Genomic DNA, 27,861 nt, shown 5'->3' on the forward strand with positions numbered 1-27,861 from the left:
CATTTTGTTTATTTAAAGATAAAATAAAAGCAAATTTAAAAAAAAATCTGCCTCTGGAGAGGGAGAACAAACGGTGGCAGAAACCATCTGAATTTTTCATGGCTTCATCCCCGCCAAAGTTAATGGCTCTCTGCCAGTTGTCCACTTACTGATCACCCTTTTTCTTGCCTCAGCTTCAGATCACTCCCTTGGAGCAGATCCTCCCTACCTGTAGACCCAACAGCCATTTCCCCTTCCCCCTTGCCAGTGGACTGTTCAGGTAGCACAGGCCACTTGCCTCGGGGCACAATGGCCCCTCCCATGCCCCACTGGTAGATCTTGGTTTAGTCTACCTCAGTATTTCTCAACCTTCTTTCTTTCACTGTCCCCTCATGAAGTCTTTGTAGACGTGTTTCTACTCAAATACTCCCCAAACTCCTCCCATGATATTTTAATACCACAGATATACTGTACAGCTGTTTATGTAGCCCTTTGGAGGACCATGAACCGCTGTAACATCTAAGTCTTTTTGTCCCTGTGGCAGGCAGAATAATGGCCCCCTAAGCATTTCCACATGCTAATCTCTGGATTCTGTAAATATGTTTGGTTATACAGCAAAGGGGAAGTAGGGTTGCAGATGGAATTGAGGTTGCTATTCTGCTGAATTTCAGATGGGGAAATTATCCTGAATTATCCTGGCACATCCAGTGGAATCACAAAGTTCCTTAAATGGGGAAAAGGAGGCAGAAGATCAGAAAGAGAAAGGGCATCTTGAAAATGCTCAATTGGTCATTATTGGTTTTGAAGACGGAGGAAGGGGGCCATAAGCCAAGAAATGCAGGCAGCCTCCAAAAGAGGAAAAAAGCAAGGGTTTTCTCCCAGAGCCTCTAGAGGGATACAACCCTGCTGACACCTCAGTTCTGGCCCAGTGAGACACATTTTGAGCTTCTGCCATCCAGAATTATAAGATCATAAATCTGTGTTGTTTTTAAGCCCCTAAGTTGGTGGTACTTTCTAATAGCAGCATAAGAAACTAACCCTCCCCGCACCCCAAACCAATTCTTGTCCCTGTGTGGCAATTCTGTCACCAGTGAGCATGCATAGTCTAACTCTCTCATTGTGCTTCCACTTCCCTACTGATTTAGGAATAGGCTTATGACAGAATTCGGGCCAAAAAAAACATGTTGCAGGGAGGGGGGTTTCTTCTGGAGGTTTCTGAAAAAGGATTATTGCTCTTAAAAAAATGGAGATATTCGTAAAGGGAAATTTCCCTTTGTTTCTCTATAGATGTTGCTATCTGCATGTGATACCTGGACCTCCTACAATGAGACAATGAGGGCAGAAGGATGATGAGAAACCCCACCTTCTAAGGACAGCAGAGCAGAACCCATGCTGCCTTAGTTGGACATTGACATAACCAACTGTGGAGTTGACATACCTCCAACCTTCTCGTGATGGAAGAAGAAAAATGCACTTATTATTTAAGCCAGTTTTGGATGGGGTCCAAGGCTTGCTAGCAAAAGCAGCCCTTCTTCCCTTTACCAGAAACGAACTCATTCTGTAAGCAAAACACCCACCACTAGGTATCCCCTCATTAGCTGAAATTTAATGTGGTGAACAGAAATATTTGAAGTAAAAGATCATTTCAGTCACAGAGATTATAACAATGAAATGCTAATTAGAGATGTTGAGCAGATAGTTTTAAAAAAACAACAAAACCCTAGAATAGCACAGAAGGTCCTTTCCGAGCTAGCCTTTGCCCATATTCCAAGCCTATTCCCTCTTACTTATTCCATCCCTACACTCCATGTAGCCTGTACTCCAGCCATTGCAAACGCGTGCCTCTCCATCCCTGTGCAATTGTGCAGGGTAGTCCCTAGAGCCCTTTCTCCTGGCTAACGCCTTCTCATTCTTCACAGTTCAGCTCATACTGGCTTCACGGAACCAAGCCTGGCATCACCCCTACCCAGAGAGAATTAAGCATTTGTGATCTTACTTTACCTTTGTTCCCCCAGCATGTTAGGCACATCTTCATCTGCACTTTTTTTTTAAAAAAATAAATTTATTTATTTTTGGCTGTGTTGGGTCTTCGTCGCTGCACACGGGATTTCTTTAGTTGCGTCGAACAGGGGCTACTCTCTGTTGTGGTGCACGGGCTTCTCATTGCCGCGGCTTCTCTTGTTGTGGAGCACGGGCTCTAGGCACGCGGGCTTCAGTAGTTGTGGCTCACGGGCTCTAGAGCGCAGGCTCAGTAGCTGTAGTGCACGGGCTTAGTTACTCCGTGGCATGTGGGATCTTCCCAGACCAGAGCTCGAACCCGTGTCCCCTGCACTGGCAGGCAGATTCCTAACCACTGCGCCATAAGGGAAGCCCTTCATCTGCACTTTCAAACTGTTAGAACTGCTGTGATTGTGTGAGTCAACACCCATCTCTCCCCTCCGCTAACCTGCGCTCTGAAGGCAAAACCTGTGGTCTTCATATGTAACCCCTCTACCTAGTTCTGTGCCTGGCCCAGACTGGGAGGGAGGAGGGGGAAGAAGAAAGAGAGTGAGGATGAATATGAATGAGAGAGCTTGAGTCTGGTGCTTCGATGAGACACCAGGACAAACATCTCATCTGGGGAGTCATCAACACACAGATGATGGTTCAAAGTGAAAACCTGGGCGAGATTGCCAAGAACAGCTCCTTCAGAAACATTACCACTGGGGTGGGAGGAGATAAAGGTGCCAAGAGGGAAACATAGCAGAAGGAGCTCTGCCCGCTATTAAAAAAGACAGTTTCCAGAAGAAGATATCGGCCGCAGTGGAAGATGCAGAGGGTCAAGAAGGAAGAGGGCTGGTAAAGGCCTTGGACTTGGCCTCAGAGAGACAGCCTCCAAGAGAGTAATTTCACAAGAATGAGTAGAAAAGAGGCCGAATGACAGGGGATTGAGAGAGAGTAAACAAAGAATCAGTGTGTCCACACTGACCACACCTACATGTGCAAGTGGCTGGACCAGAAAAGAAAGAGAACAAAATATACGACTCTGTCTTCTTTTGTTCCATATTCACATAGGCTGATAAGCCTGAAAATATTTTAATTTTTTTAAAAATTCTAATGCCTTTACATGTTTTGGTCCATTTAGGAATAAGCCCTTTAAGGATTGGACCAAACCAGCTGCCAGATGACTATCCTATACTTTGCTACACAAACATATAACATAGTTTGCTCTGCAAGGGCTGACTTGGCAGCCTGGAGATGGGCCACACAGTGTGGTTTTGGGGGCAGATGCCCTTTGCTCCAAGAGAAGGGCACAAGAGCCAGAACATCTGAGTCCTGGTACTAGACTTTCTACTAACTCATTCTACGACCTTTACTAAGTCATGCATCTCTCTGGACCTGTTTCTCCCTTTCTAACCCACTGTGTTTCTCTGATCCCACTCACTGGTACCAGGAAGTAATTCAACCGTTCAATGAATATTTACCTATTAGTTCAACGAGCAAAGCATTAAGCTAAGAGGCTAATTCTTCTAATGGAAAACTCTGATCCCCAATGTCACTAAATCCCTCCTGGGAAAGGTAACAATCTGAGCTGTCATTAGTCATTAACACTAATCTGTAAATGTTTCCTTGTTTATAATAATGGCAAACATTTATTAGGAGCTTACTGCCTGCTAGATCCTAAGCTTAAAACTTTACATGGATTTTCTCTTTTAATCATCACAAGAACAATAGAAGTGAAGAATATCGTTATTCTCAGTTTACAAATGAGGCAAGTTGGGCTCCGAGAAGTCACTAATGTTGTCACATAGTGAGATCACTGGGCAATGGCCAGAACAGGATTCAGAGCCATGCAGGGTGACCCCAAAGCCTGTTGTATAGTCAGGGTTCTCCAAAGGAACAGAACCAGTAGGATGTAGAAACACATGGAAAGAGATTAATTTTTAGAAATTGGTTCATGCAGTACAGGAAGCTGGCAAATCCAAAATCTGCAGGGTGGACCGGCAGGCTAGGGATCCATGAAAGACCTCCCCCCACCCCCGTAGTACAGTTCAAGTCTGAAGAATATCTGCTGCAGAATTTCCCCTTGCTCGGGGAAAGTCGATCTTTTGTTCAATTCAGGCCTTCAACTGATTGGGTGAGGCCCACCCACATCAGGGTGAGCAATCTGCTTTACTCAAAGTCCACTGATTAAAATCTCAATCACATTAAAAAAAAAAAAAAAACTCACAGAAACATCTACAATAATGTTTGACCATGTATTTGAGTGCCATGGCCCAGCCAAGGTGACATATAAAATTGACCATCGTATCTGTGCACTCAACACAATGGGGTACTTAATAAATATTTTTTAAATTATTGGTTCACTGCCAAACACTTCCTTTTGTTTTTCTCATTTTGGTTAACAACAGAATTCTCTACCTAGGTGTCCAAACCAGGAGTTTGGGAGTTATCCCTGACTCTTCCTTTTTCCTCACTCTGTACATCCAACTGCTTGCAAAGATCTATTGATTCTACTTCCTAACAGTGCTCCTATTTATCACCTCACCTCCATCCTCACAACCACAGCTTTATTTAAGACCTTGTAACTTGTTGCCTGGACTATTGCAATAACCTGCTAACTCATCTTGCTGCCTACAGATAGATTGAGTCTCTCCACCCATTGTTCAACCTACTGTCAGAGGGCTCTTCCTAAAACACAAATCTGGTCATGCTGCTGCCTTATTTTAAATCCTTCAATAGGCCTATCTCCTTAGTTTGGTGAAAAGGTCCTTTACAGTCCTGTCTTCATTTATTTTCCAGTCTCATTTCCTGTCATCCCTCCAATAAACCCCTACACTCACTGCAGCGCCCCCTTAGAAAAATAACTGCACTCCCTTAAAACTGCCGTATCTTTTCTTGGCAAATGCTGCTTCCCCTCTGCCTCAAATGCCAGCTCCCTTTCTCCCCAAATCAGTTCAAAATCATCATTTTGTGAAAGTGTTTCCCGAGATCTGGGCAAAATAAAGTACTACATACCTGCCTTCCCAGAGCCTTAATAGAGAATTTGCCAACCACTGTAAGTAACTTCCCCCCTAGAATATAAATTCCTGGGAGACAGTGCTGTGTTCACGAACACTTAACAACATAGTACCTGGATATACAAGATCAGGTACTTTATAAATATATTTAGCATAAACATGACCTTCTAGAGGTCACATTTGTGGTTTCCCCCTTAGTAAAAAAAAAAAGGGCCTATCATTTCATAATGTAACACAGGGCCTAGAAACCACCAAAGGTACCAAGAAATAAAAAGCAGCCCCATTTTCCTTGCAAAAGATTATAGGATTTTTTTTGTTGCTGTTTTTCAAGAGTTAAAAAAATGTTTCCCAACCGCTAAGGAGAACTGGTAACCAAGGAAGAAATGATGGCTACAACAGTGAAAAAGGACAGAGGCAGACTGAGCTGCACTTCAAGATACTTGCAAACAAAAGGATCTTCAGACACAAGACAGATTAGGGGATGGATTCTTTTAAGGAGATAGGCTGAACTGTCATCTTCTTGTCCCCAGCAGCTGTGCACATGAGTACCGGAACCGTGAGAGGAGACTGGGGACTTCTGGGCGTACGCTAGTCTGTGTTTGTTATAATAAATAAGACATGAAACCACAAGGCACCAACATTACAGAGGAGACAAGCTTTATGGTTCTCAGTGAACACAAGACCACTGAAAATCTGGGGGAGATGAGGTTATTATAAACCTTATATCTTATAAGTCATTAAAACAAAGCCGTGCCGTAATTGTGTCATATTAAAGATACACAAAGGGAAAGAAGGTAATTGTTGAGGGAGACAGAGGTTCTAAGCCTCAGTCGCCTTGGCCAGGTCTGAGGATATTAAGAAATGTTTCTGTCCGGTCACTCACTTACCCACCCGTCCTGGCCCCTGTTTAAGAATCACTGCTACTGAAGGCCAGTGAAGGAGACACCACCGTTCCTATGACAATGACGTTCAGACCACTGAATGTTTCAGAGTAAGAACAGGGTGACAAATCTTTATCACCATGGACGTGGAAAAGGTATGGGACAAAACAATGCATACCAAGAACGTTGGGAACTCAGAAATATAAACCTCATCAACGGAGCAGGTCCTTCTTGGTCATAAAATTGAACTAAGGGAAAAATAAAGGCATGTATGCCACAGGAAGCAGGCAAACTTTTATTTTTATAATTGAGAATTTCAAAGCAATCTTGCGCCTTTATCAATGAAAATTTTTAGCTCTGTGAAACATAGTTTGAAATGCTAATGTCTGTCTCCCAGGTCTCCACCTACATGCATTTCCTCTTCCTTCACTACCTGGCCCAGTGCCTCCCCTTTTAAGGAAGGGGAATGCTCCTGGTTGGAACCGATCGTCTCATCCTCTGCACTCACACAGCTCATGACCTGTACTTCTAGGGAGCAATTATTTTCTCTCATCTTGGCTCTAAGCGATGTGATGGTCACTGTCCCGTCACATCCTTCTTTACATCCCTCCCCAGTGCCTATCACAGTGCCTTGTCTGTAGCCAACGTGCAGTACGCCTAATCCAGTGTGACCTCCGGACAGCTCCTCTTGTAGCATAAATAAAAGAAACCAGAGCTCTGTTCCTGTTCCCCCGTCATTAATCAAGTCCTACCTCCAGCTTTTTACTTACAAGCAGGGGAGAGAAAAGCTGAACTCACAAGTTCATGCTGCTGAGATCAAGACCCGAAGCATATGTTGACCCAAATGGAGGGCCCAATGCCAAAAGCCAGGGAGGAAACCAAAGTTTCTCCAAGGAAAAATATAAGTGGGGAAAAGAGGAGAAAACACCCTCAATCAAGGCTGGATACTGTAGCCAGCCCACACCAGGCATACCTGTGTCGGTGCTTTGGTAACTGCTGCAAGATGTTAAAGCAAGGCCAAGCAGCTGGGGCGGGGGGGACAAAGGGGACAAAGGGGCAGAGGAGCAGCTGCCAGCCACAGCCCTACCCCTCCCCACTGCAGGGCTCCAGGCAAAAGCAGCTCCAAGCTGTGGGAGGGGAGAAACTTTCAGTTTGGCTGAAATTCAGTTTTATTCCACTGGGCTGGCCATTTTAATAACTAAAATGAGACTTTTCATATATTTAGAAGTGACTAAAGGACTAAGAGTCTGAAGCCAAGCTATCCTCCAGAGGAGGGTGTGGGGGGAGCTAGACCATCACAAGTGAAGAATCAGTAGGAAGAAAAAAAATAATAAAGACGTTGCTTAAAGAATTTGCTTAAAATAAAGGAGCTGCATTTTAAAAATAAAGAAGTGGCACTGTGGAGGACAGTCAACACACCAATGACATTTACACTTTTTAAGTCAGTTCTCAATGACGGGGCTTTCCCAGAGTGCCTTTCTCCCTTTAAGATGCATAGAACACAGACTTCCATGCTTCCTGACAGTCCTGCAGGGAATCCCTTTTTTTTTTTTTTTTTAAATGGAGAAAAGAAAAACTCCTTGATTTAGAAACCATAAAAAGAACTAAAATATCTTCTTTGAAAATAGAGAATTCAGCCATGTTTAAAACAGCCAAACAAAATATACTAGTTCTTTCCTTAGGCTCTGGGATCCTCTGATGGTTGTCCAGTCAGCTAGTGGTCAGAACTGACCCATGGCTGGGAAGGCAGCTCCTTGGCCACTGTGTGATCTGCGCTATTTTCACAGAGGGGACTCCACTGGTGGGGGGGGAGCGTGCATCTTGCCACAGATAACTGCTGGGGAGGCGGACGTGGACACCCTCCAGGAGTGTGAAGCCCCTGGCTTCTTTCCTCTGGTTGCCAACACACTTGGCTAAAAGAGAGGCAGGACAGAAAGGAGAGCCTTTTCAAAGTAGAGGAGAACACTCAACAGAAGCCTTTTCTTGTCCTTGAAACTGCTTTGCTTGTTACCATTTAGATAGAGGCCAAAACTATTTTTGACAAATATTATGATTCATGGCTACATTTAAATCTTATTTTTCAGGGAAATTTTAGCTACTGTAACAATTTAACATATGTTGATAGAGCTCTCTCATGCCCCAGGCACTGATGAATAAGACCAGGTTGCTGCCACCCTGAGAAGGTCACGGTCTAGGCGGGAGGCACAGAAGTCGACAGGCCGACAGCACACAATATGCACAGTGCCTGCCTGCCCGGCAGGCTTTTCTCCTTGTTCTAGACGAGCATCTTAATTTAGCATTGAGGCATGATCCCTCCCTGTGGCTTTGACCATTTGTTTCAAGTGGGCCTCTCCCCACCTACCTCTCCTCAGCTCCAGAGGGCATGTGACCCATGTCTGGCCACTGTGAACCGTGCCTTCCTTAGGCCAAAGTGGTTGCTTGAGTCATGGACTGAAACCCAACTTGGTGGAGCCAAGTCTGGGCCTTTGCCGGAACCAATGGGAACGAAACACACCCGTCCCACTACAGTTGCCTTAGTAGGTTGAAGGTATCCCCCCAGAAGAGATAACTGTCTGGAACTCAGAATGGGACCTAATTTGGAATAAAGGTCTTCGCAGCTTTAACAAAGGGAAGGAACTCAAAATGAGGTCACCTCGGATGAGAGTGGGCCCTAAATCCAATGACAAGTGTCCTCATAATAGACAGAAAAAGAAAAGGCTCAGACACACAGAGAGGAAGGTGATGTGACCGTGGAGACAGGGATCCGAGTTATGCAGCCACAAGCCAAGGGATGCCAAGAATCGCTGGCAGCCACCAAAAGCCAGGACAGGGGCGTGGAACGCACTACCCCTCAGAGCCCCAGAAGAAGTCAAGTCTGCTAACACCTTTATTTCAGACTTCCGCCTCCACAATGGCAGGAGAATAAGTTTTTGTTGTTTCAAGTCACACAGTGTGGTGATTTGTTAAAGCAGCTCTAGGAAAGGAATACAGTTGCTAAGCTGGCAGTACACAAGCCCACAGCTGCTGGCAGCCCTCTTCCCATCACGTGGAAGAAACCTGAGGATAAAGCCAACATGCAAGTAAGCAGAAGCCAGAGCTGGAACAGGATGCCTTCCTGTCAACTTCATTTTAAAATGTGGAGCTAAGCCAACCTGAGGTCAGATTTACTCCTAGACTTTTTAAGTTTCTGAACCCCAAATTTTCTCGTTGGCTTAAGTCTGAGTCCTGACCAAGACAGTGAAATAAATGTTTTTGTAAAAAAGTTAATAAACAGAAACCTCAGTTAAAGAGAGTTGGGAGACCAGAAGGGGGAGCTCTCAAGCCCTGTGAGGATAGCAGAGCCCAACAGGGAGAAGAAAGACTCCTCTTTTGGCAAGGACTCAGCCAATGAAAAGCCGTGGACTCTGCTTACTAGCGCCCTCCCAACTTCCTTTTCCCCTTTATAAAAGCTTGCTCCTTCCCTTGCCATGTGGGGACTTGCCTGTGGCTCACCGTGATTGCAGACCCCAAATTGCAATTCCCTGCTGATCCCTAATAAACCCATCTTTGCTGGAAGAATGTCTATTTTTCTTCTAAGTGTTTCAGGTCAACACTTTCTTCACTAAGGATGTGTACAAAGGGTTGCAATTGCAGAAAAGAGCTCGGCTAACCCCTTCTGGGTATCTAGGAAGGTTTCACCAAGGAGGTATCATTGATGCTGGGTCTTAAAGTATGAAAATAGCTTCAGGCAGACACTGGGATGCTGCATTTCCAGAAAAGGGAAGAGGATCCACGCAGGTGCATTAGAAAATGCTCAGGTCATAAGATGAGGCACAAAAGCACAACGAGTGAGGGGAGACGGAGGGAAAGGCAAGAAATCAGGCTGTTTAAAGAAAGAGCATGCTCTCTTTGTCCTCCCTACAGTTTCGCAGGACAAGGATGGGAAACATGACTGCAGAAACCAAAGTCTGTAACCTCAAAAGAGAAATAGCAAGAGGCAGTAAAAAGAACATGAACTTTGGAGCTACAGAACTCTGGGTTTGTATTCCATGCTACCGCTTACTAATTAATTAGGTTATCTTGGGCTGTTATGTACTTTTTTTGAGGCTTAGTTTTCTCATCTGTAAAACAGGTATAATATATGCCTCATAGCCTAATGAAAACTCAGTTATATGGTACATACAAAGTAAGCACTAATAGTTCCCTCTCCTTTCAATGAATTATCTTGGACTTGGGGACAATAAGACAGACAGACAGAGAGAGAAAGAGAGAGAGGGAGGGAGAGAGAGAGACTTTGGAAAGCAAACATTCACATTTAATAGAATATGGTGTATGTTGGAATTTACAAATCAAAAATAATTAGGTCAAATCACAGTTATACATACTTTAAATGAAAGTTGCACTAAACCTAATTTTTAGAGGCCAACGTGTCAAATCACCCATTTCTATGACCCTTGACTATGTGGACTCAGAAGTGTTTCCAGAATCACCATTGTATTATGAAAGCATAAAAATGTTCGCAAAACTGCATAATGATTAATGAGCCTTCAAATGAATCAGTAACACAAGAGTATAAAAGCAACAAGAAATATGAGTTAAGAGGAAAATATTCAGAACAATTAACAAGAAAACTCTAAACTTCAGGTCCTCCTAGAACACAGGAAAAAGAGCAATAAAGGTCTCTAGCGGACTTTGTTTAAAAAAAAAAAAAGTAACAAAAACCTGGGAGACACTTACCATTTTAACTCTTTTTCACTGAAGCATCAGTTGGAGTGAAATTTTGCCAGGAAATAATTCACTTGATCTCCCACCCCTGAATCATCCATTTAAGGGAACCATACTGTCACTCGGGACACACCCATTCCAGTCTAAGGGCTCTAGGACACACCCCGCTGTTGACCAACAAGTCTTAAAGGAGTTTTGCTTCAATGGCTTAGGTCCCCATAGCATCAAGTCACCTCATTTTCCCAGGCCTGGGACTTTGATCCTATCTGTACCTAGGCCAAGTCACACACCTCCCTGCCTTTACCTCCACCCAAGTCCAAGTCAACCCCAAGAAATTTCTAACTCATATTCTGGTTCCATCCCTACAATCCAGTTTTTGCACACGATTCCCTTAAAATCTGAATTGTACCATGTCACTCTCCAAACCCTCCAAAGACTTTCCATTGCTTGAGAATAAAATCCACACTTCCTGCCATGACCTATGACACTAGTCAATCACGCCTTTGACTGCTTTTCACCTCCTGTGCTGCCGCCCCGCCCCTTGCTGGGTTCTAGCCACACTGGCTTCCTGGATATCTCTCAAATAAATCAAAAACACACATTTGTTCCTTTCTTAATAAGATACACTTCATAATTATTAGCTTGAATTTATAATCATTAGTTTGTTTACTTGTTTTCTTTTTAAATCGGTCTCCCCATCAGAATCTAAGCCCCTTAAGGCCAGAGCTGTGAATTCCCAGCACCTAGCACAGTCCAGCTTCACATGGACATCAATCATTTGTCAAAAGGGTCATCAGTGAACAAGCTCCTCGGGGCCTGGAGTCATGAGTCTAAACATCAAAAACCTTTAGGACATCTTGCAGTCATGAAACACATCACACACTTACATACCTGGAAGACTCAAAGCCAGCTGAAAGGAGAATAGTACATTCAGCATATTTACCTCCTTTCTGATTTTGCATCCCCCCTATTTGTCAGACCTAGCAAAGCTCTAGCCCTTAACTCAGCTTTGCCCCACCGGAAGTGCAGATCCGCCATCTGGTTCTGGTTCTGAGAATCAAGTTTAGCCATCTGGGCATCAAACTCGCTGTCACCTACTTAAGCTACTGCTTCTGTTTCCCAACTTAATCCTGGCCCTGAATTGGTTTCTTGGTTCTCTCTCCTTCCCATGCAACTTCCTGTTGTAGACCCAGCCATGCCCCCAGACCCCATGCCTCCCAAGTAACAGCAGGTATGTTGTGAATTCTTACCCTGGGCAGGGTTTTACCCTCTTCCACTGAGCACTTTCATGTGGACTGCTAGCCTGTCCATCTACCTACCTCCTCCTCCAAACTACCTGCTTCCTGGTGTCCTGTCTGCCAGGATTCACTCACCTGATGTGTGTTCATTTACTCACTCATTCAACATTTTTAGAGCATCTTCTAGACCTTGCAACTACAGTACTGTACAAAGACTAACAGGCTCTGATATCAATTCCAGTGCTGGCGAGGGGCTCCCCACACCGACAAGCAGTTCTCAGGACACCAACAAGTTTCCTACAATTCAACTCAACTCTGACACTGTCCACCCAGAGAGACTATCAGATTCCACAAGTTGAGGGCTCAGTCCTACAAGACTACCCCCCACCCCTGGCCCACACTGCAGATGCCAATTGCAAGCCCAAGTTATCACCTGTATTTCTGACCAACTGGTTATCGATTGGGGGTTCCAACGACCTCCTCCTTGGACTTGAGATAAATAAGGTATGCTCTCCACCTCCGAAGGAAGAGAGAAGTCATTAAAATCCACAGTGGTAAGATATCTTCATGGTTCCCTAGAAACGGACCAAGGGTTCACAGTTGCCCACTTCTCACCCGCTACTTTGTCTCGACACAAGTGTACTCAGGCTTCTCTCCTTCCTACATGCCCCTGAACTCTGTCTGCCCCCAAATCTGAGCAAGCACTGGAAAATGGACCATGTCCCCATTATCAGCTGCCTCTGGAAAGCGGCTGATCAGAGCAGGACACTTTCCTGGTCATTTCCCCTTTGCCGACCCAGACTTCCCTTAAAAGTTTCTATTAAGCTGTTGCTTACCGCTACCTACCATATAAAAGAAAACCCTTCTTCCCTTTGACTTTGCGATACTTGTGGATTTTTGAATTCAAGTCTTCTCTCTCTTGCAATCGTCTTAATTCTGAATAAAGCCTCTCCTTGTCTAAGTCTGGATTGGTTTTTTACTTGAGAGAACACACAGAAGAGAAACCTCACTTACGTTTGTCTGGGAGGATGAGAAGGTAGAGATCTGAGAAGGCTTCCTGGAAATAATCCAAGAACTGAAGGATAAGGAAATGTAAACCAGACCTACATAGGGGGAGGACAGGAATTCCGGGCCGAGATGTGGCGTGAGCGGATCTCTTGCCACAGGGCAGTCGGTTCAGGTTATCACCCAGAACCATAATCTCTTGATCTATGCTCTGCAGGGCTAGATGCACTTCTTGTCCCATCCTGCATTTGGTGTTGCTCCCAAACATCTGTACCCGGTGAGCTTCCTAAGTCCAGATTTATCCCTCTGTGTGCCCACACAGGCACACTTTTCCTTCAACTATGTATTCTTTCACCCAGCATGCCATGGACATGGACTGAACTCTGGTATCCCCAGAACACCCAAGGGATCAAGTTGTTGATGTGACAGTTACAGACCCTCTCTCGTTATTTTCATGGACTCTCGGTCTGAGGCATTTCACACTGTAGGCTTAGGTTGAGTTCCCATAGCCCAGAGGTAGGAGACTAAAAGAATATGAGAAATGTAAAGACCGTAAGCTTGACAGGAAAGCCTACAAGGGCGGGAATCAGGTTGGACTCACCCAGTACCATATCCCCAACCTCCTAGAAGGGGGCCCAAACGTACAATACGTGCTCAAATATTTCTTGAATGAAGTGTCACATCAACTCCCATGAATATTCCCATCCACCCTAGGATTCCTCCTGGCAGTCACATCAAACCCATTCTGAAGGGGAGCACAGTGGTTGCCCTCCACGATACTAAACACAATAGGCTAACAATGTACTCTGCACTTGCCTCTTTCCCTTAATTGCCCATTATGTGGGTGCCAGCGGTGATTCATGATGCACATGTGGCCCCTGAGTCACATGGCCCTGTGTACCACTGCTTCAGAAGTAGGTCTGAGCTGCTACACGAGGCATTTTTTTTCTCACTAGTGGAACTGCCAGAGATATGTTTAAATCATTACTTAAAATTCCTTTCTCGACCAAACCTCTTCCCAGAGCTGTTAACAGGAAACAAAATGTGCTGACTCGAGTTTCACTTTGCCTCCTTTCCCCTGCCTTCCCCTTGTGGAGTCCCCAGTGAATCATGAAATGCCTCTGACCAGGCAGCATGGAAAGAAGCAAAGAAAGAAGCCCGGGATCTGTCAAACATACAGATGTTAGAGCAGAAGGACCATGTGGCCCAGTTTTGCCAAGGGATGTGACCCTTGAAATAATTGGCGCCTTTTTCAATAAACTATTCATCTTATACCTTCCTGATTGCACTATTCTTGAGCCATTCCTTTTCAAGGAAACCATAATTATTGCTTAGTTGATAAGTTATGACGGAAAGCGGGAAAACACACTCATTCTCAGGCCAACTCTTTTAGCACCTACAGAAAGTGACAGGAAGGGATTCTGATGTTGCTTCATTTCTGCAGAAAGATGTTTTCATATTATGTTCTATCAACACAGTAAAGTGCGGATGGCACGCTCATCTAGTGCTGGAGTTTCCAAACAGAAGAGCTTGAACAAGAAAATGACTTTGGAAAGGGAAATGAAAGAATGCAATTTCTTTGGGGCTAAGCGCAGGCGGAGAAGCACACGCCTGCCGTGACGCAGGCATTCAGCTCTGAGGCAGGCAGAGCCCAGCCGGCAAGGACAAGGGGAAACGGGGCTGGCTACCTTGGTTACGGAAGCTGAGGCCTCAGGAGACACAGGGGAGTCCAGGGCCCCAAATCCACCTAAAGAACCGGGGCACATGTGGGTTCAGTTCAGACAGAACTCCACGAATCAGGGTTCAATCCAGCAGTTAGGGTTGGTGTTATGGCTGAATTGTGTCCCCCCCCAAAATTCACATGTTGAAGTCCTAACTCCCAGTACTTCAGAATGTGACCTTATTTTCATTGCAGATGTAATTAATGAAGGGTCATTACAGATATGATTAATGAAGATGAGGTCATACTTATATGAGATCATCTAATATGAGGTCATATTGGATTAGGGTGGGTCCCTCAGAAGGAACCACCCCTTCTGACACCTTGATCCCGGATTTCCAGCCTCCAGAACCATGACACAATAGATTTATGTGGGAATTCCCTGGCGGTCCAGTGGTTAGGATTCCACACTTTCACCGCCTAGGGCCCAGGTTCCATCCCTGGTCAGGGAACTAAGATCCCACAAGCCACAGAGCCAGCCAAAAAGAAATATGTGTGTGTGTGTGTGTGTGTGTGTGTGTGTGTGTGTGTGTGTGTGTGTGTGTGTCATTTAAGCCACCCAGTTTGTTGTACTTTGTTACAGAAACCCTAGGAAACTCATACAGTTGGCAATAAGAGTTAGGGAGCAGGAAAAGAATAACTCGAAACAGGGACAACCCTGCTGATGACATACCCTTCCTAAGCATTTAAATGGGAATTTCTGAGAGAGAAACTCAAACCATCCTCTGAGACTGAACCCCTTTTATTCTAGGGATACGACACTAAAAGGATGTGAGAAATATAAAGACAACAAGCTAGACAGGGTCAGGATCCCCGCACACACTAGGGACCCAATAGACAGGACTCTGTTCAATGGCTTCACGCATAGTCAGATCTCAACAAGTGCATGAGTCGTGCAGAGGACCAGATGCCTCCACACAGTCAGGGGAAAGAGTTGACAAGGAATAGGCAGTGTGTCGTGGTTCAGCCTCAGAGGTCAGAGTCTGGGGCAGAGTCCCACTGCTAGGGATCCAGAGTCAGGGTGAGACAGCTCTGTAAGTTTGCTGCAACCTAGAAGGGAGCTCAGGGCTCACCCTGGGACCACCAGGTACAGGGTCCGTCTTGGCAAAATCATTCCAAAGCCCAGAAACTTGTAAGCTAAGGTCAGGACAAACTATTGGCCCTGATTAAGACTCGGGAACTGAACAAAACTGAAACTGCTGCCTAGGGCATCGGTGATGCTGGGTGGGAGTGACCGGGGGGAACAGGGGCTAAAGCCGATTATCTATGGACGGACACATCTGGGTATCCATCCATACATCAAGAAATGAGGATTGTCAAAACTATATGTTCACAGATACACACGTTACAAAGTTGGCACCATATTCTACATGCATTTTTTGTCTCTCTTTCTCAAGAACTTGTGTTGAACTTACCTAAATTCATTCCACTCACATCACACAGCGTACTCCCTTTGAGCTTGGGGTCCATAAACTGTCACCCTCCACTGCCTCATGGCAGGTCTTTTCGTTACATGAACTGCAGGATGCCCTCTCTTGGGCACTGTGCTCTTGGCCAACGCCTCTGAATGATGCCTCCATGAAGGCAATGATCACATTCATTTGAAAGTGTTTGTTTACATCTCTGTATCCTCTGATACACAGTAACCAGCTAGGAAGCAGAGGCCGTGATTCAGCTCTAGATCCTGAAAGCCTAGAACAAGGATGCCCTGATCCATGGTGGGTACACAATAGATGCTGGCTGAGTCAGTTAATATATAGAAGGCACAAAAGGAAGAGGAGAAAGCATACTTGGTGAGCCACCACTGACTGGCATTTAATTAATTCATGCATTCAACTAGGTGCCAACACTATTCTATGTAGTATATGAGTCATGCTAAGAAAAAATAATAATAGGATTGGTCTCTGCTAGGAGGTACAAAGCAAGTTTCAGGAATGAGGAGGACTGGCTGCTTTTATTTGAGCTCTTATGTAGGCCTCACTCTGCTTTCTTATTCGCTCACTGAGCTAACAGGGCACAGGTTCTGGGCAATAAGACAACCCTGGATCACCCATCAGCAAGGATGCCTAACACAACATGAGTTGGCAGTTGTTGACCACTTACCTCGAGCTACACGTTGTTCTGTATGATTTCTTTTGATTCTTAGACAATTGCTATCCCCATTGTACAGATAAGAAAATTGAGGCACAACAAGAGTAAGTAATTTACCCAAGGTCTTATAGCTAAGCTGTGACAGATCTGGAAGTCAGACCCAGCTGATAAGAAGCTCTTAGCCACTCCCCAGCACTGTTTGGCCTGAGGGAATCCAGGGTGGGCTGAACGAATAGATTACAGGCTTTGGTATTTTCCAGTAATAAAAAATTGAATTCTGAGTGGTTCAACAATGTGGAAGACCAAAGCTTCCCATATAGGTTACGTGTTAGCAAAGAAAATGCATAAGCCATTGTTGGGACCATCTCTGCCCTTCGGTTCCCAGAGCCTGAGGAAGCCTGACCACTAGGCTCACAGCGCCAACAGAGCCATGAATTGGTGACAATGGTCATTCAACAGAAATTCATGAAGCACCTGGCATATGCCAGGCACTGCACTGGGTGTTGGGGTAGGGGAGTGTCCTTCCATTGAGAAAAACACATTCTGGAGGAAGAGGTATACAGAGAAATTGGCATTACGATCAGAGTGGCAAGTGAATCCACAGGGTTAAGCTCAGGGACTCATGAGAGCACATCACTAAGGATGAGGCAAGGTACCTCAAGCTTGTCCTGATATCTGAACAATGTGCTACCTGAACAATCAGACCCAAGCAAACACAACTGTTGGTGACACCAGAAGCAATATTCAACAGCCAGGGGTGACAAGATTAAGACAGGGTAGAAGATGTACCACAGCAGTTGTGGAGGGCTAGTAAAGAGAACGGAGAGCTGGCGGTCAGGAGCCACTCAAAATCTCCTCTCTGATCTTTCAGGCAGAATATGACTAAGTTTGAAGGTAACTAATGAATCATGCAAAGCCTTCCCTGGCTATTTATCCTACACACTGGCAGCACATCCACCACCTTCATAATAATCTACAGGTTTGCCACACATTCTGGAAAAAAAATCCGTATTATCCCCATTCCTTTCACTAGTAATACCTGATATCAAATAGCACTTTAGAGTTTATAAAGAACATTTCACAAGTATTCTAGCACACGATGATCACTGAGCAGAGGGCCACCATTTTGTAGACAAGGAAATTAATCTTCAGACAGAGTCTCATAATTGAAGAAGGGGGATTTAGACACGTTTTTGACTCCAAGGTGTGTTCCACCGCATCAAACTGCCATTGTTTACTAAATACTTAACTACGGCGTTAGAATCATAGGTTTAAAAGCATCTATTGAATGCTATTTGCCATTTCACATTAATAGCAGCTGTTGCTACTTAGCAGTTCCTAAGCCCTAAATATTAAGCAAGGCCAGAATGAAGAAGGGCTTTGAAATGATGTTCCATTTGATCAAGTTCTGCAGTAATTGTCAAAATCGTATACACTTTCTTTGGATCCCTATAAAGCTTCCGCAGGATCGCTGCACCTGCAGTTCCAATTTGCAATTTCCTCAGCCCTCCTTTGAAGTTATTCTTGCCAATTACCTGGTGTTAATATTAATTAAACATGATGTGCAACTTGAAATGTGCTATCAGTGGAAGTCAGCTGTAGGAATATAAAGTAAAAATTTCAATTGAATTAAAATGTTTCCTTTCATTCACAGTATTTTACAACATTAATACTTTTGTCAAATTGATTTTTGCCTGCTGGAAGTCATTTTTCCAAAGCAGTGAACATCTATGGGAAAAAGCTGCTTTTTATGTACTTTTTTCTTTCTCTCACTTAAAATACTTTGTTTTATTCTTGAAGCAGATTCATTGCAGTTAATAGAAACTTGATTCTCGTTTATAACCCAAGAGGAAAAAACGCTTTATTTTAAAACAGTACTGACTTAGCTTAAAATGATCAGAGGACACTTTTCCATTGTAGAGGTGGAATGAAATTTCCCTTACTTTATTTCTTGACCCACACCGAAAATAAATTACTATCAAATGTTTTGGCAAGTGTCGGTCATTTCATACACACAAAAATGAATTAATTAAATTGATTTATTGCATTAACATTTCAAACAGATTGTGCCAATCCAAAGACCTCTGTGATCCCTTCCAAGTCTGAGATTTTAAGATTCTGAACACGTCAGACAATAGTCAGAAGCTTCCAGCATTTGCAAATTAGAAGAAAAAAAGTCACGTATGGTAGATTTGACAGAATCAGGTCTGTTCTGCCCCTTGTAATGTGTGGGATGACGACTCGCAGGCCTGTCATCTTCAATAAAGCATTCATAAACACGATGACTGATTAAAGGAGGTGTGTTGCCATACTGTGCAAATCCACAGTGAAAAGATAAAATGCTATCACAGATTCCTTTCATCTTCAAAGATAAAGCTTTAGCTTCCTTGCCCCTTGGCAGCATTAACATTTATTATCCTGTCTTCTTTTTTAAATAATATAATAAGGTAAGACAAAGAAGGGAAAGAATCTGTCTACAGCCTCAAGGAAGTCATTTATTGAGTCACAAACTACAAGTTCCAGAGCTTATGACAGAAAAGCATGGGTATGTATTATTAACCTTCTTATTATAATATCAATGAAAACATCATATCAAAGCATTAAAACAAGACAGACATAGAGGACTGTGGTGCTAACAACTGAGGATGTGTAACATAGGGGATGGAGAAGTCTTAACCACCAGCAGCAACTAAGCTATTCCCTTCCCTCAAGCCAAAAGAGACCAAAGGGGGAAATAAAAATAAATTAGGCCAGAAAAGACTCTAGATGTCCAAAATTTCCCAGGTGTCATTGAAAAGAACAATAGCTTGGAATTACACAAAGCAGGGAGGCTGAACAGCCGGTACACCACTGTAGAGGGAGTGTCCGCTGCGATCCTACTAGGAAGCTCCTGACTACTTAGAATCCTGGGAAAGCCAGACACAAGGATCCCACCGCCCACCCCCGTCTGGAACCCTGAGTCATCCATTAGGTTGCCTCATCTACCCAAGTAGTCAAGACTGGGAGAGTAAAATTCTGCAGCACTTCAAAAGGAACTTTTGAGCTGGTTATATTATGGTCTGCTCCGCTACCAAATTCTGTCTACAGAGCACCCCCCTCATCTTTATTGCTAACTGTTTGTCCTCCTGGTCGACCTCCCATCCCTGTCACTGCGAGTTATCTCCCTAAGTACACCCTTCATCACTACCACCCCCTGTTATGGGTATTAAATTGTGTCTCCCCAAAAGATACAGCAAGTACCCCAGAATGTGACCTCATTTGGAAATAGGGTTATTGCAGATATAATTAGCTAAGATGAGGTCATACTGGAGTAGGGTGGGGCCTTTAATCCAATATGACTGGCATTCTTATAAGAAGAGAAGACAGAGACAGAAACAAGAAGGGAAAAGACAGCAATGTGATGATGGACGCAGAGACTGGATTGACGGATGAAGCTAATGAACACAAATGATCACCAGCAAATACCAGAAGCTACCGAGGCAGGAAAGGATTCTCCCCTATAGGTTTCAGAATCAGCATGGCTCTGCCGACACCTTGATTTCAGATTTCTAGCCTCCAGAACTGTGAGACAGTATGTTTCTGTTGCTTTCAGCCCCCCAGTTCGTGGTGTTTTGTTATGGCAGCCCTAATATACGCGCTCTCAGGGACATTCCTTGATTCTCTGCCACTGTACCACACACGTTCAGCTGTGCCCTCTGGCAAAGTTCCTGTTCTCTTATGAATATCTGCTCAATAACCTTGACTTTTTCCTCAAGAACTCCTACCATCGCCTATCATGGAAAACTTCAAAGAAGACTGAGAGCCCTCCCATGGCCACAAACCCATCAAGAGAAGAGAAAAGAGAACACTCTGCCCTATTCTTAGCTTTCCCTTACTAAATCTAGCCCATTATTCCCAAATCTTCATTTTTTTTCATTCATACTAATTTTATTTTTCCAGCTTTTTTGAGGTATAATTGACAAATAAAACTTGTATATATTTAAGGTGTACAACATGATGTTCTGATATATGTACACACTGTGAAATAATTACCCACAATCAAGCTAATTCACATCTCCATCATCTCACATAGCTTTGTGTGTGTGTGTGTGTGTGTGTGTGTGTAGTGAGAACACTTGAGATCAACTCTTAGCAAATTTCAAGTATACAATACAGTATTACTAACTATAGTTACCATTCTGTACATTAGATCTTCAGAATTTATTCATCCTGTTTAACTGAAAGTTTATTTCCTTTGGCTAACGTCTTCCCATTTCTCCTACCACCCCCCACCAGCTCCTAGCATTCTACACTCTGCTTTCATGAGTTTGACTTTTTAAAATTCTACCTATAAGTGAGAGCACATATAAGTGACAGCATGCAGTATGTATCTTTCTGTGTCTGGTTTATTTCACTTAGCATAATGTCCTCCAGGTTCATCCATGTTGTCACAAGTGGCAGGATTTCCTTCTTTTTTAAGGCTAAATAATATCCCATTTAACATATATTTTCTTTATCCATTCATCCATCAACGGACACTCAGTTTGTTTCCATATCTTGGTTATTGTAAATAATGCTACAATGAACACAAGAGTGCAGATATCTCTTCAAGATATTGATTTCATTTTCTTTGGACATATACTTAGAAGTGGAATCACTGGATCATGTGGTAGTTCAGTTTTTAATTTTTGAGGAAACTCCATATTATCTTCCATAATGACTGTACCAATTTACACTCCTATCAACTGTGTGCAAGGCTTCCCTTTCCTTTACACCCTCACCAATGCTCGTCATCCCACACCTTTATGTAAAGCTTCTCCCCAAGGGTGTATCTTCCACCCCCTTTAATTCACACTCTACTACATGTTCTGCCTCAGCAATTACCCTTCCCACCTCAATCATCAATTTGAATGAGCTTCAGATCTATAGTTCAATTCCTGCCTTGGCTTTAGATCAATGTTCTTTGCTGCTCTTCTCCACAAAGGTATGTACCAGTACTGACAGTTTCTTGAGTTCATAACCAAACTATGCTTCCCACCCCAAACCAACCTTTCCACTTCACTGTCTCTTTTCTATTCATGCTACTTGCATTTTCCCAATTGCCCGGGTTCAGAATTTCAAGCTTCATTTTTTTCTTACCTTCGAGCTCTAATTCCAATCAATTGCTAAGTTCCAGAGACTCCACCTCCAAGTGCCTCTCAAGTCTGTTCCCTCTTCCACTTCTATTACCACTACCCCATGTGAGGCTAAGACTGATACTACAGAGGCCTCTCAACTGGTCTCCCCATCTTTCGCTTCTCATTAGCAAAGTCTTAAATACATATCCTAGTAGACCCCTCTCTCCTCGGTAGTTTCCTCCATTGTCTAGAAAATAAAGGATAAAATTACTATCCTATGAGGTAAAGTGCTCACCTATGTGTCCTTGTCACAAAGCCTTCCAGTTTTGTCTTCCATACCTCACTACACAAACTATGATCCAGTCAGATTGTGCTACTTGTTGATCCCAAATATTTTTCTTTTGACTTCTCCAATAAAAATGCTATAGTCAAGGGGCTGAGATTATAACAGCTAGGATATCAAGGGGCTATTTGTCTTATTTTATCAAATAATTCCTGTCCCTCTCTCCCTGAGAAGGATCGTGACCAGAGAAGAGACATCACGGGCATCTGTGTCCATGACCATCATTCACTCATAAACTTCGTTCTCCAAGACTCACGAAGGACACTTCCCCACGTCTCAGATTTTGTTAAGATGAAAAACGTTCTAAACAAACCGTACAGGCATTGTATCCCTAAACAGATTTTCCTTTCACTATCATTCCATTATGATCTGTCAGAATTAATCAGAGACAAAACATAGGAAGCCTCAATTTACACTGAAATTTCTTGGCAATCAACGTTCTTGAAGAGAGAAATCCTGAACAGAGTACAGGAAAATTTAGAAGAGTCGGGAAAATATACAATTTCATTAATAGGCAGACACTCCAAAAAATGAATGTATACTCTCCTTCTCAGTCAAGAGACTAAGATTTTTAAAAACACTAGTAACACAGTGACAGAGATGTCTTCAACGTCGTAGTAAGAGGAGCAAACGTTATAGAACTAATGAATTTTCATTAGAGGCATCAGATCATTTCAGAATGGGTTAAGTTGCTACCCTATGCCATTCCCATTAATATCATTGTCATGTAAAAGGTTTCATTTTCAGCTATTTTTGTTCTGGATAAAATCTTTGTCATTAAAATGAGGGATGATTTTGATATTTAATATATTCCATGGCATACTCTAGTGTGGTACTAATTTGGCCTTTTCAGTATTCTGCATATTAATTGACAACCCAGCCCTCCTCCATTCCCCAGATAAGTGAGAACTGAAATAGAATGGAAAGCCAATCACGTCACAGAATACTGAAAGGATCAACACAGAAGAAACAGGTTGCTCTATCAAGAGCATCCTACACAAGGCACTAAAATTATTTTCTCCCGTACTAATGACTAAGATAGAGACAGCAATAATTAATGGTATCGTCTGAATCCTTTTAGGTGACAGTTACCTAAGAAGAGCAATGCTCCTTAAAAGTGAAAACAAAATATTTCTTTTTTAGTAAGAAGAGTAAAACTGCGATCTCACTTAACTTCTAGAACAATGCATTTTATCAGATACTTCAACAACTGGCAAATCATGTCCTGTACTGAATTTTTCATAGTAATCTGTTTCGTGCACACAAAATGTGCCCTATAATTGAGAATGTACAGGATCACTGCAGAAAACTTCTCATTTCAATACGTGCTCTATTAGTTTCCTTCTGTCGTTGAATTACCACTTTGGTGAGAACCGACATCAGCTGCTTAAATAATGCATTAACCCTGCTTTCAGAAGCTATTGTTTTCATTTGAGTGGGCATTTCTCCTAAGGATAAACTTGGGATTCTTTTCCAAGAAGGTAATGTAATTTACCCTCATTTAAAGTTCAGTTGAATGTTTTGAATCATCTTTATAGCAGTAGTGATATAAATTAAAATTCCAAACAGCACAGGTTATGGCATCTTGGATATTTACAACAGGAATGAATAGTTGTCCCTTAAATAAATTAAGCCAATCTTTCCAACAAAACCAGGTCTTTTCTACATTTTCTGTAACAGCATAGCACTGGAACAAATGGTAAACACACCAAATATTATGTATAATAAATTTCCATGTTCTGTTATATGCAGAAGAACAGATCGCAGGCATCTTCAAGTGTTTCGAGAGAAAACCTTATTCCAATAACTTTGTCTTTGCTAATTAGGGAATAAGCCCAAATCACTCCCATGGTCTTTTCCTGCACTGAAGCTTCTAAGAAAAACAATAAATTATCAATATAATTTCCTGCAAGTTCAAAATTACTCAAAAACAGCTAAAGGGCACGTTAAATTTTCGACAAAACATTGTTATTACTTTTATAGAAAAATATGCAAATTTTATTCAGTAATTCTTAGTAAGAACAATAGCATTTGTTAAGTAATGGTAACATGTCTCCTTTCATCCACAAAGTTATATTGTTGGCCAGTCAGCAATAATATTTATGCCCTAAGTTGTTTTTGTTTTCTGGTTTTCCCACGCAGTGTAAGCCTCATGGTTAAACATACACGTAGTAAAACGCCTACAGAGATTTGGATGAGAACCTTGAAAAAACCGGGGACAGAGTTCACGAGCACCCTGTTTTAACCAAGTTTTCACATCTTGCCCTTACCTCAGAGTTTGAGGTAAGAATAAAAATTCAAAAAGTGAAATATGAGAATAAGAATATCGCTTATGTATAGCCTTGGGGGCTACTTCAGTACTGTTTTAAGATGATTACCAGTGTTAATTCCCTCTAGTGTTGGATGTTAAATTCCAGTGCCTTTTTAAAAAAACTTAATGACTCGCTAATGTAAACCTCCATCTAGAACAATCAAATAGCATGTCATTTATTCAAATTTACAGTGGCTCTAATGTGCCAGCGAAGTCCCTCGTCAAAACAGACAGCTTTAAAAAATGTTCGCCTGAGTCAGGAGCTCTAATTCCTAAATTAGCACCAAAGTGTCACCTTGATAGACCAAGAACAACAAAATCATTTATAATAAACCCAGCTTCCCCCTAGAGTGGACAGCCTGGGTCACGTATCTCTAGGAGCTCTAATTATCCCATACAGATCAGAGAGCTGTTGGGGGTGCCCAGACTTCTGCAACCTGTCATCTCCAAATGCGATAATCTGATAAATACACGCTTACCGATCTCCCGCGAGATCTGAGTGAAGGCCTCCACACCGCTCTCTCCGTAGTTGCCCTCAGAAGCCAGTGTTGACACATAGTTCCACCCCAGTGCCGTCACAATGTCCACCATGGCTTGCGCTTGGTAGGAGTCAGGGGGGACCACCCGAGAGAAGAAGTCATACCTGGTGTTATCACTTAGCTCTGGGGCTGTGGATGCATAGCTGATTTGAGGTATCTGCGAAACAAATGACAGGTCATTTCAACCCATAGGAATGCTGTCAAATGATGGATCGTCACACAAGAGACTAAATAGCCAAAGCTATACCAGAAACCTAGACAGATCAGCCTGCAGCCAAAATATGGTTTCATGACCACCAATTTAATTAGAACGTATTTTATAAGGGTCTGTGGACTCGCTTTCTTTCAAAGCACATTTCTAAACAGTAAGAAAGGATTTAGTTTGGGTTCAGGTCCCATTGTTTCAGAAGCCAAAGCAAAGCATTTGTGCTTTTTGTTTTTGTTGCTTTTTTATTCTGTACATGATAAGTTCTGGTGTGGAAATGAGGCAGAAATGAACATGAAATGTACATACATGCTTCAGAAAAAATCACCTCTGAAATCATCTTTGGCTTTAGGACATAAAGGCTACATAATAATGAACAGAGAATTTAACATGAGGCTATTTTTATGCTTGATACCATTTCAGCCTTAAGATTATATTTTTGGTAAAGTATTTTAAATATATAGTTTTGCAAGTCTAGCCACTGCTTATTGATATAATCACTACATACCACAATAAGATTTGGGAATAGCTAACCATGTATCTTTTAATTATAACATCTTTCCAGCCTTCCCACCCTCAAAAAAGAAAAATCACAAAACAGGAATCCATACCACAATTGCTTTAGGAAAAGAGACTATTTTCTGACATAAAAAGGGTGAATTGCTAGAAGATATTCAAAATTAGAGATCGTATGTCATTTCTCCTAAATAAATTCAAGCTGAGAAACAAATTAACTGCATGCCATAAATCTACCCCTAAAAATGTTTGAAATGCAATATTCACTCGTATAAACAAGTGAAGACTCTTACTCCACCAGTGAAAAGTGCTAGGATAGAAGAATACAGGGATGTTAAAGAAGTATGGCAGAAGGACATGCAGGCTAGACAGAGCACGGAAGATGCAGGAAATCTGGCATATAGGCCAGGAAGGACATTTCAGCCACACGAAACTGCATGTCCAAGGCCATAGAGTCAAGAAAGGGCATGGTGGGACTTCCCTGGCGGTCCAGTGGTTAAGACTTCGCCTTCCAATGCAGGGGGTGAGGGTTCAATCCCTGGTGGGAGAGCTAAGATCCCACATGCCTTGCAGCCAAAAAACCAAAACATAAAACAGAAGCAATAGTGTAACAAATTCAATAAAGACTTTAAAAATGGTCCACATCAAAAAAAAAAAAAAAGAAAGGGCATGGTATGGTATTGCAGCATTTCACATGGTGGGAATGCAGGATACCAAGGGAGGAATGTCAGGAAGGAAAACTGCAAAGCTGGACAGAAACCAGAGGATGAAGGGCTAGTCAGGTATGACAAGGAGTGTGGATTTTATTACCAAGGCCATGGGGAAGCACAGCATGATTGTAACCAAGGAAATGACATAATCAAATTTTTGTTTTAGAAAAATCACATTGGCAGCAGTGGGGAGAGTAGCAACCCTCAAATTTCAGTGTCCACCTGGGCAGCCCCATTCCCAAAGATTCTGACTTAGGATGTCTAGAGATCTAGGAATCTGCATTTTAATATGCCCTCCAGAAGAATCTGATGCAGGTGGACCCACGCTATGCTTAGAGATAACCTGAATTAAAGGGAAACCATACTACATGCAGGACAACCAGTTAGAAAACTACTACAGAAATCTATGTAAGAAAGTATAAAAACTGAAATAAGGCAGGGGCAGGTGGAAAAAAGGAAGGGTGTAGAACCTGTAACTATCTAAAAGACAAGGAAATGTGTAAGAAGAATGTGTAATGACTCTCAGTTCTATGGCTTTGGTATCTGAGTAGACGATGTTTGCTATTTACCAAGACAGAAAAACAAGAGAGATTCTGGAAGACAAAAATGATGTGTTCAATTTTTGATTTGTTTCTTTTGAGGTTCCTGTGAGATGAATGAAAACAACTAAAAAGTGGGCAATAATACTGTGGGATCTGGAGTTTAAGAGGTGTGCATCTCGTTACTCCTCTGCTGCCTTGCTGTGTTGTGAAAGTTCAGAGGTCAAAATGATTCCATGATGCACTAACTCAGGTTGCTTGGTTGAAGATGCAGGTTTGACTTGTACATAAAACCATTAATCCTGCTCTCCATCAGATCCTGCAGCTAATGTCAGTGCTCTGATGTCAAAGAAGCTGCCGTTCCATCTTCCTAAACAGGGCTACACACTCTGGGATCCAACCATCACTTATCACTCCCTGGCCAGATGATTCCCAAGCCACAAGGAGGTTTTGACTCTCCTCTTGACACCTTTATAAACCCTCAACATCTGTATCCAAACCTTTCTTAGGTCTAGAGAGTCCTACTCCGTATTGGTAGCCAGTGAAGTGACATTGAACATCCTAAGACATGAAAGCCTCCTTGCCCCGGGAAGAGAAGTAAAAGAATGTGCTTGGAGCTCTCCAGGGTGCTGCAGGATTTGTTCCGCTTCCGTGTAACCTGTGTCTATCTATATTGCCTACAAAAAATAATTTAGCCTATTTCACACCCAATTCTTCCGGTAGGACCAAAATAACTTGCCTGTTAACATTGTGGGATCATGAAAACTAGTCCTGACCTGCCTCCTTTTTGCCCTTTCGCTTTCTCTGCCAGATACACCAGCCATCTCTCGATAGACTGTCCCCTTGATTAGGCTTTGTGTCTTTGTAGCAGATAACTACTTAGCAAGGACACCCGTCCAAATCTCTAACCACACACCAAATCTTGAATTTTTTTTACCTTTTCTTGCTTGCTTCTAGAGGACCAGGGAAAGAGACAATGGATGA

General features: G+C 42.8%; 1 protein-coding gene across 2 annotated transcripts in view; it reads right to left on the reverse strand.

Moving 5' to 3' along the window:
• The window catches only part of GRM8 (glutamate metabotropic receptor 8), a 752,204-nt gene that overhangs the window by 595,833 nt on the left and 128,510 nt on the right, over nucleotides 1-27,861 (reverse strand). For both annotated transcript variants that reach the window (XM_060019983.1, XM_060019982.1), the window contains exon 2: nucleotides 24,848-25,064. In XM_060019983.1, coding sequence (XP_059875966.1) covers nucleotides 24,848-25,064 — 217 coding nt within the window. The remainder of the gene's footprint in view (nucleotides 1-24,847; nucleotides 25,065-27,861) is intronic.

This window comes from Delphinus delphis, chromosome 9 (genome assembly GCF_949987515.2).
Source record: "Delphinus delphis chromosome 9, mDelDel1.2, whole genome shotgun sequence".
Taxonomy (NCBI): domain Eukaryota; kingdom Metazoa; phylum Chordata; class Mammalia; order Artiodactyla; family Delphinidae; genus Delphinus; species Delphinus delphis.